This window comes from Lygodium microphyllum, chromosome 13 (genome assembly GCF_053477565.2).
Source record: "Lygodium microphyllum isolate KBCC chromosome 13, Lygodium_microphyllum_v1.1.10, whole genome shotgun sequence".
Taxonomy (NCBI): domain Eukaryota; kingdom Viridiplantae; phylum Streptophyta; class Polypodiopsida; order Schizaeales; family Lygodiaceae; genus Lygodium; species Lygodium microphyllum.
This window is the reverse complement of record NC_141147.1, coordinates 68,385,783-68,395,774: the sequence shown is the minus strand read 5'-3', so window position 1 is coordinate 68,395,774 and position 9,992 is coordinate 68,385,783. Positions and strand designations below refer to the sequence as shown.

At 44.8% G+C, this 9,992-nt stretch overlaps 1 protein-coding gene across 2 annotated transcripts in view; it reads left to right on the top strand.

Moving 5' to 3' along the window:
* Window positions 1–375: 375 nt before the first annotated feature.
* The window catches only part of LOC148026736 (diaminopimelate epimerase family protein), a 30,069-nt gene continuing 20,452 nt past the window's right edge, over window positions 376–9,992 (top strand). Inside the window, exons 1-6 of one of the 2 annotated variants that reach the window (XM_087691240.1) lie at window positions 376–533; window positions 676–822; window positions 952–1,002; window positions 1,101–1,268; window positions 1,348–1,418; window positions 1,513–1,570. In XM_087691240.1, the coding sequence (XP_087547366.1) occupies window positions 459–533; window positions 676–822; window positions 952–1,002; window positions 1,101–1,268; window positions 1,348–1,418; window positions 1,513–1,570 (570 nt within the window). In that variant the 5' untranslated portion in view covers window positions 376–458. Of the gene's footprint in view, window positions 534–675; window positions 823–948; window positions 1,003–1,100; window positions 1,269–1,347; window positions 1,419–1,512; window positions 1,571–9,992 lie in introns of both variants that reach the window. The other variant, XM_087691239.1, reaches the window with a different exon arrangement.

Genomic DNA, 9,992 nt, shown 5'->3' with positions numbered 1-9,992 from the left:
ATTATGTAGGACACGTAGACAGTATGAAGTTCACCTTTGGCCATATCTTCACCTTTGCTAGAGGTGCTGTTTTTTGGATATTTAGGTAAAAAAATGCATGGCCGTATCTACTATAAAGGCATCTATACTATTAGTTAAGGAGAGGTGGGGGGTAGGTGCCATGTGGCAGCCCCCACCTCCCCCACAAAAAAAAAGAGAATGCAAGGGCAGGTGCCACGTGTCCAGCACCCGCCCCCTGCAAATATCGCGCCCACCATGGGCAAATCTAGGCGCGGAGCGCCTAGTAGTATCTTGTAGCCATTGAGGCTTGTAAGGAGTTTGAAAAGTTATAGTAGGATGGGTTTTCTTATAGGAGCTACCTTTAGTCCGCTTTAATTTTTCTCTCTTTTATTTCATTTGGGTCTCTCTGTCTCTCTCTCTCTCTCTCTCTCTCTCTGTGTCAAGGCAGGGTTCGGACAATGGCAAGCGTTTCCATGCATAGCACCAACCCCACATGGCAACAAGCGAGGTCACGTCATCAGGCCACGAGCTGGGTAATGACATCCTCCACATGAGAGTGCACACGCACACGCGCAAACACAGACTGAGAGAGAGAGAGAGAGAGAGAGAGAGAGAGAGAGAGAGCCTCATCTTCCGATTTCTGTTTTTTTTTTCCTTTGTTTTTGTTCCTTCTAGCTCAATGCCAGCCTTGCCAGGAATGTGCATTTCAGAATCAATAGACAGATTTTTCGGCTGTGTGTCGCCAAGGCCCCGCGTAGAGGCTCTCAAATACATGCTGTGTGCAGCCCCCAAATCGAGGTCTCCCCACAAAAGACGCAAATGGTAAAGTCAAGCCCTTTTCTCTCAGAATATATGTTTTCTCGATACAGTCTTTGCATTAGATGTTGTAATAAGCTTGTCGTGCATTAAACGTTCTAAGTTTATTGTGTCATTCGTTTGCCTTCGCAGCAGGGGGTCCTCTCTTTTGTGAAGTATCAGGGTCTTGGAAACGATTTCATCCTGGTAAATGCTGCCATGTTTTTGCAATGCATACCTTTGTTGTGTTGCCTGAAGAGAGCAGTATACACTGTTCTCATGGTTTTTCGATTTCTGTCTCTCAGGTTGATAACAGAGATTCCTCAGATCCTATAGTTACCCCAGAGCAGGCCAAAAAGCTCTGCAATCGCAATTTTGGGGTTGGTGCAGATGGCGTCATCTTTGCTATGCCAGGGATTGATGGAAGTGATTACAGTATGAGAATATTCAATTCTGATGGAAGTGAACCGGAGGTAGATTTGTTGAAAAATCTGATGAGCGAGTTTGTCATGCTTTGTAGGAAAGAGCTAAAATAAAGCATATAGTGTGCAGATGTGTGGCAATGGCATTCGCTGCATGGCTCGCTTTGTGGCAAAACTTGAAAGTGTAATGGGCACAAAGAGGTATATCTGTTTGTTTACATATGAAGAGAATCGGAACTTCACAATTGTTATTGTCATTGCAAAACCATAAAATCTGATGTGTATTTTGTTTCAGTTATAATATACACACTCTTGCCGGTCCAATAATTCCAAAGCTAAGACATGATGGCCAGGTAATATGAGCTAACCCATTATTTTTTATCACATTTGTGCCATTTCTTGTTAGGTCAGTATTTGGGATTTATTTATTATGTACCTTAGACTTCTGTATTATATAACACCCCCCAATACACCAAGGTTGGACATGAGTGTGTCTAAACATGGGCTCACATGCAAATATGAACAAATTGTATGCTTTGAATTGCTCTCATTTTATTGGTTCTATGATTTCTATATAGGTGGGATTCCTTGCTTCATGTCTTTGCTTACAATACCCTATAATCACCATCTTTTTCATATGCTTTGATGTGCTTTCCATGTTTGTGCTGTAGTTTGTAAGCCATCTAGACATAGAAATTCAAAGTGAGTGAACACAATGGCTTGCACGATTTGGATTTGTGGTTTGTTGTTCATGTTTTGAGTTGTACACAAAAATGCAACGATGTATGGGCTGCCCCATATGATGTGGGCAAAGTCAATTGCTAGTGACATGTTAGCCACACCAAGGCCATTTAGGATCACAATTTCCTCGGATGATAGGATTGTCTAATTTGAGTGGCATTCCAATGCTAATGGCCCTAATGTGAGTGGTGATTAGAGCTTTGTTGATTTTATCCTTTTTGGAGCAACTTTAGAGGGAAATGTAAGCTAAGTAATTGCAGTTTAGATCATCAATCTAAGTAAATGGAGAAGCAGATTATCAATCTAAGTAATTGGCTTATAGATCTAGTTAAATGTCCCACAAGTCTAGATATGCTGTCGTGTGTAAGTGTAGGGTGTGTAAGACTGTCCATTAATAGTTCTACATCTCGCCAAATTTAGAGATTGAGTGTGATTGCAAGTGTGTTACCTTTGATTGCAAAATGTATTGCAAGAAGATCACAATTAATATCATGACCTTATTCGTCATATGGGAAGGGCCATGAACCTATAGAGGGTCTAGATGGAACATGTGTTGAACATGCCATGCTCTTCAACTTTGAAGATAGAAAAAGGGGAAAAGTCTTATGAATTAGATGTGTGATTGCTGAATGTTGAGCCAAAGGATTCATGCAGGTCGGTAGATACGAGGATGTCACCTTCTTAATGTTTAACAACGAGTGTGCTTGATGTTGCCTCTCATTGCTTGCGTTAGTCTTCAACCACCATAGCCGCTTGGTTTGCAATTGCCACTATCTCCCCTACTATCTTGTGCTATTGCTTGCTTTCCTCTGTTACTCCGCATTTCTTATATACTTGGTGTAGCTCCCTATCTCCTTGTTGCTTTTCCCTAGTTGCCCCTTTGCCATCTATTTTGTTGTCGCTCCTCTTGCTATCCCCTCTTGCCACTGGCTTTGTTGCTACCCCATCCACCTCCAACCAAATGTTTTGAATTTGCCCGTGTTCAATTGGTGCTACTTGCCTAGCATGTTACTTGGTCTATTGGCTCTAGTCCACCATTGTTTGTTGTTCCAACCATAACAAGTTAGTGCTCCCTAGTACCATTTTATTTGGATGAACAATGGCATCTAGGTGGTCTTTGAAGAACACACATACTGCAAACCTTTGGTTGGACGTTGGTGCACTCCATAGGAACACCACTCTTTGATGCCTTGCTAGTCATTCTCTTTGAGAACAAGCTTTAATCAGTATGCACTATAGAGAAGACACTAGCAAAGGCCACGGGTTATAGACAGATTGTGGGCCATTCCCCTTCTTGAGCAAAGTTTGAGACCAGCATAGGTTCACCTTAAGCATTGATACTTTGTGGATTGCGGATGTTGTGTTATTGGGCTTGGGCATTTTCATGGTGTTGTTGAGAAACCATATCATTCTGGATAGTTTTTCTTTTTCATTTCCATTTTTGGTTTCAATTTGCAGCTCGAAAAGACTTTCTAAAATTCTAGGGTCTTCCGAGAGTGTCGAAGCGTCATACAAGAGACTTCAGCAGACAAGATGCGAGACTATTAGGGGCTATATGTATGGCACCTCCCATTCATTCTTCACCACTAGCACACTCGCTTTTTTTGAGACTTTCGTTTCTTGTCTCTCCTCTCTCCTTCCTTCATCTTCTTAGACGCCCTGCATCCTTGCATTAGGCTTGCCTCTGGAGTACATCTTGTTGTTGTTATCATCCATACACAGACAACAACTTTTAGAGCCCTTTCTCCTTTGCGTTTAGTGCTCACCCCTGTTGGCGTTAGCATTCACTTGCTTGGCATCAGCCCTTCTCCTTTAGGTGATAATTCATCCTTGTGTTTGGCTGCCCTAGAGGTCTTCCACTCACATGGCGTGTGCATCATGAGCTGGCATCGACTTTTTTGGCCACTCCCCAGTCATCAACCGTTACTTTTCCAGCTGGTGCTTTCATCGTTAGAGGCTGCTACATTTGGCTTTTTAGTTTTTGGCTCTTTTATTTTCTTCAGCATCACTCTTAGCAATTGGCGTTAGTCTTTAGGCTTGCCTTCGTAGACTCAGAGGCTCCTCATCCTTCAATGGCTATCTCTTTGCTCCAAGCATCATCAGTCATTATCCCCGAGTCGCGGATTTAGAGGCTCCTCTTTGATGGCAGTCTCCCTGCTCCAAGTGACACTCATCATCCCTATGTTTGTAGACTTAAAGACTTCTATGGTAGTCTCCTTGCTCCAGCTCATGCTTCATGCTACGGCACCCTTGTATTAGATTTACTTCATTATTTTGTTTCATTCATTTGAGTTTCTCTATTTTTCTTAATGTTTGCCGTTCACACTTTGTATTCCTCCATGTAAATTCTACTCTTTGGTTGCTCAGTTATTTCTTGACATGATATTAGAGCATATTTGTTTTCTTGGCATGGTATCAGAGCTAGAGGTGCTCAATGAGTTGCGAAGATCCTCTGCATTAGTGAAGTTAAAGATAAGTTATAGGATCGGCATCAACATCTGATTTCCTTACTATTTCTGTTGCGTCACTGGGAGATATCCTTATTCTCCCTTCCACCCTCCCTTTTATAGGTTGGTGCTACGGTCTCATGGCATCTCCACCGATCGATTACTTGTCTAATGGGGTGCTCTTGTTGCGGTAAGAATGGTGACACCCTCAAAGATTGTCAACATTGACCTTTGCTCCCTACCCCATTGGAGTATATGCATCTTCCACTAGGCACTCCTTGTGCTACCTCTTCTTTTTGGGCCATAGAGATTGTTTTGCATCGGCTCTCAGCTTACTATGTTCAAGGCAATAACATGCATCTGACGTGCACTAAGTCCTCATGAGCAGACGGAGGCCTTAATATCATGCATCGATAAGTTCTCTTGGAGACCACCGCATTGCACGAAGATTTTTCCCACCCATTTTTGGGTCCAATGGTTCCCATGGCCCACATCTCCACCATAATCCACTCCACTGAAATCTTGCGATTGTTCATCCTCTTCTCCTCAGGTTCGAGAAGACATCTTTGGCCACTTTTTGGCTTTTGCTCCTTCTAAGCCCCAAATACCTTCTTCGACACAATTGGCGGTACTTCCTTAGCCCCTAGACACCTTAGAGTGAGTGATTCATGAGTTGGAGTCCCTATCTCTCTCAAAGGGGGAATCTTTTTCCTTTGCCCTCAGCGGGTTTATCCCCTTTTTCTTCATCTTCAGAGGGGACTCCTACTCCAATTTCTGAGGGGGACCCTACTACCCTCGAAGTTCCTCACTCACCATCATTTACTTTCAAGGAGTGGCTCTCTTTCGAGCAATTCTTTTCTCTATTTCTACCCAATGTCTAAACGATTTATCTTCGATTGGGCCCCTTGGATTTTCAGCAATGATCTTTTGACTAGGCCTTCGTATTCCTTCTAGCATGGTGTAACGAAGCTAGTGGCTTTTCACCCGAGGTCGTGTTTCACGTTCTATTGCTCATGCGGTCTCTTGACAAGCTTCACAAGTCGCTTTTCAGGTGGCATTCTGGGATTACAAGGTGGATCTTCTTCTCTTCACCTCACTCCTCTCGTGCTTCTTTTCGGGCTTGAAAGGGGGTGTTGAGAACCCACATCATTCCTACAATTTCCCTTTTTCATTCCTATTTTTGGTTTGAGTTTCCAGCCCCAAAAAAGCTTTCTAGGGTCTTTTGAGAGTGTCGAAGCATTGTGCGAGAGACTTCATTGGGTGAGACTCGAGATTGTTAGTGCCTATATATATGGCATTTCCCATTCATTCTTTACTACTACCACACTCACCTTTGAGACGTTCGTCTTCTCTCTGTTAGCAGTCATGTTTGTAATGCCTTGTCATCTCTTGCATGTGAGCCTCAATTTGAGTCATACAAGGACTTTAGGAGCTCTGACTTGTCTATCACTCGTTTTGACTGAGGAGGTAGCTCATTCTAGAGCACTCAGCTTTATTGCATTTCAATGCATTTTCTTTTCCAGTCGGGATTTTAAGTGCATTTCCCAGGGTAGTTCTTGCATTCTTTCAGTTTGCCTCACCTTTTGGACATTGTCCACCCTCGTTGGGATTTTTTTGAGCATTTATGGCATTTTTACTAGCATTAAATGCTGGTCGGACATATTTTTGGCCTCAAATTTTGGGTCAGCCAGTTTTTGGGTTTTTTGGCTATTTATAGTCATTTCCCACTTTGTAGTCAGTTGTATTATCATCTCCCCTCCTTCCTTGGCAGGTGCACACTCCGACTCTGTCATCTTCATCTGTCTTCGGTGCTACGGTGGATTGATCAGTCCACATCTTTGTAATCAGCATTGATTTCAGTCAGTGTAGTATTTCTTCCTTCATTTTTTGCTCTCTCTCTCTCTCTATGTTCGTGTTTCTTCTCCGTTGCGCACTTTCACATGGTATCAAAGCCTAACTGAGAGCAAGGAGGAGAAGCTTCCATTGCAAAGGAGGACACCATCAAGTGCAACCCTTCTTCCATCCTTTCTAGCCCTTGGCCGTACTGTCCAGGCTGAAATGCAGCCTTCCATACCTGCGTTTTGCTGTTTTGGAGCACCAGGAGGAGTAGGTGATAGTTTTCTAGGTGTTTGCTGCCTGCGTTTGCATCTAATACAGCCAATAGAAGGTTGTCCACATCAGTAAAGGTGGAGGCGTCAGCATCTGGAGAATAGGTGGCAGGTTTTTTCTATAGGCAGCAGCATTTTCCTCTCTCCTCTTGCAGGCGACATCATTTTTTGGGTCTATTTTGACATAGGCGGCTCCATCTTTAGTGTCTGTTGGTTGCAGATTGTTTGGTGATTGTAGATATATACGAAGATGTTTTATCACCAGTTCTTTGCTGATTCAAAGGATGAGGTCTCTATTCCTTCCTTTGAGAGATGGAGAGACTTTCCTGCTAGTTCATGCGATGGCCGGAGGTCACCTAGCCCATTTGTACAAGATCCCTCTATTCCTCGTTCTCTCCATGTTTCAAAGAAGGCTCATTTTGCTGGCCTTCATATGCCTTCCATGGCACCCTCTATACAGGTGCCTGTACAAAGAAGACCGGCTTGATGTTTCCAACTACTCACTTTGGTCGCATAAGGTGGAGTGTATCCTTGATACCTTTGATCTTTGGGAGTTTGTTACCCACCCTATTCCCCGTCCAGTGGAGTATCCCACCTTTGGATCATCGACAGATCGTGTGGCCTTATGGGATTAGCTTAAATTGAGAGCTCGATCTTTCTTTTTTATGAGTTTACAGGATTCTGTCCTAGTGCATGTGCTCGGATTGCGGAAAGTAGCAGAAGTGTGGATAATGCTTGCTTCTTTATACCATCAGAAGACATTTGCCTATTAGATTACTCTCGAGAAGAAATTACGAATGCTTGCTGTTGATGATTCTTCTTCCACATGAAGGACCATATCAACAGGTTGGAGGACACAAGGGATGAGCTTGCGTCCCTTGGCAGGATGATCTCTTTTGAGGATATGGCCATGATTCTTTTGACTCAATTGCCATCTTCCCGTTTTGATCTCTTCTACACCAGCCTTCTTACATTGAGGACTCGTGAGAAGCTTCTTTGGGAGGATCTTGCCCGGCTTGTTTTGCAGCATGAGGAGTGTGCCAAAGAGGTAGCCAGTGGATCCACCTCCACTAAAGCTTTTGTTGCAGGTTCGGGAGGGGGGCACAGAAGAAAGGGAAGTCATAGGCTAAAAAACAGGAGAGTTCTTCAGGTTTCGACTCTGATTCATAGAAGCCTAAATTTCCATATTGTGGGAAGGGGACACATCCAGAGGATAAATGTTGGAAGAAGTACCCTCACCTTCGTCCGGGAGCGAAGGATGGAGCTAAAACATCCGAGCCTTCTATCTCTACTCTGGCGGTTACCCATGAGTTGGTGTTCCTTCATATTGTTGACTTGGAGGAGCCTTCTTCAGTGATTGCCTCATCCTTTGAGAGGCCTTGGCTGGTTGATACTGGAGCTTCTAGTCATATGACTCCATGAGGTGATTTGTGCAGCATCTATGCCCTTCTGAGGGTTTAGTCTATCTCTACTCTGGCGGTTACCCATGAGTCGGTGTTCCTTTATATTGTTGACTTGGAGGAGCCTTTTTCAGTGGTTGCCTCATTCTCTGAGAGGCCTTGGCTGGTTGATAGTGGAGCTTCTAGTCATATGACTCCATGAGGTGATTTGTGCAGCATCTATGCCCTTCTGAGGGTTCAATCACTGTTGGTGACATTGTTTCGGTGCCTATTTGTGGTATTGGTACTTTGCCTTTATTTCTTGACCGTACGTCGAGCTCCCTTTCCTAGGCTCTTTATGTTCTGAACTTGGATTTTCCACTCCTCTCAGTCTATGGCCTTACTAGGCTTGGTACCCGGGTTGTCTTCACCGGGCAGGCCATTTGTATTGAGGATTCTTCTATAGGGGCTGTTATCGCGACATGTTGGCATGAGAGTAGGCTTTACAGGCTCCATTCCCCTTCTCTTATGCGGGGTCCTCTGAGGCATTTGTGTATTGCTACACCCGTTCTTGCCTATGCATATTTTTGACTGGTTTCTTCCCATCCCCCACTCTCTTCTCCGGTGGTTCCCTCGTACCCCCCATCCCTTTCCGAGGGGGACGATCTTGGTGATGCGGCTATGGATTTTCTCGCCCCTAGTGTTTCAGAGGGGTTTTTCCAGGATCGTGAGGAGTTTCTTCATCGGCAGTCTTCATCGACGGACTTCATCGACATTGGCATTCCTCTTGGCACCCTAGGATCCGTTACTCCCTCGGCCTTCCGCCACTTCAAGGATTTGAGAGGGGGTGTTAGCAATCATGTTTGTCATACCTTGTCATCTCTTGCTTGTGAGCCTCAGTCTGAGTCAGACGAGGACTTTAGGAGCTCTAACTTGTCTCTCACTTGTTTTGACGAAGGAGGTAGCTCATTCTAGAGCACTCAGTTTATTGCATTTCAATGCATTCTTGAGTTGGGATTTTATATGCATTTCCCGAGGCAGTTCTTGCATTCTTCAGCTTGCCTCGCCTGTTGGACATTGTCCACCCTTTCCATGATTTTTCTAAGCATTTTTGGCATTTTTACCAACATTAAATGCTGGCCAGACACATTTTTGGTCTCAAATTTCAGGTCGGCCATTTTTTAGTTGTATTATCATCTCCCCTCCTTCCTTGGTAGGCGCACACTCCGACCATTAGCCTGCTCTATTTCAGTGTCAGTCTCTTATCTCCTGGTTGTGAGCTCCTGTCAGAGTCTGGCAGGAGACAGAGGAGCTCAGTCAGTTTAGGTGTTGCTGTTTTTTTGTTGTGCATTCCCTTCTCGGGTGGCAGTCAGCCTTTAGTGGCTGTTTTTGGTGCTGTCGGCCAGTTTTGGCCAGGTCGGCCAGATTTGGGCCAGTCAGCCAGTTTAGTGGCTGGGGGGGCTATTTATAGCAGCCCCGCCCCCCCAACAAATCAGCCACAGATACTGTTTTGCAGATTCAGCACACACTTCCTCCTCTCCCACTCCGGCATTGGTGCTGCCTTTGTTTCCAGCCTGATTTGGTGCCCTCATTGATGCTTCGGGTTGTGTGCAGGGACTGATCAGTCCATTTTAGTGTATTCAGCATTCATTTCAGTCAGTGCAGATTTTCTTTCTTCATTCTCTGCTTTCTTTCTCTCTCTCTCTCTCTCTCTCTCTCTCTCCTTTGTGTTTGTGTTTCTTCTTCCGTTGCGCACTCACATGGTATCATCGCCCAACTGAGAGCACAGAGGATCTTCCCCGACAGAGAGACACCATCCCCTTCTTCTGCTGCTGCCGACTTCTCTCCAACAGCCAAGGTGGCTCATACTGGTGGCTCCAACCCTTGCGTTTGCTGCAGGCAGCAGTTTCTGAGGCTGCCACGTCATCCAACACTCCTCCCCTGGGTGCGTTTTCTGCAAGGTGGCCATCCCTACAGCTGGGCGACACTCCTCTTGGCTGCGTTTTGCTGTTCTGGAGGTTGTTCCACCTTCTATCGGCCCTCTTCTTGCTGGCGGCATCCTCCCAGGCTGCGTTTTGGTGCTCGGCGGCTTCTGTCTAG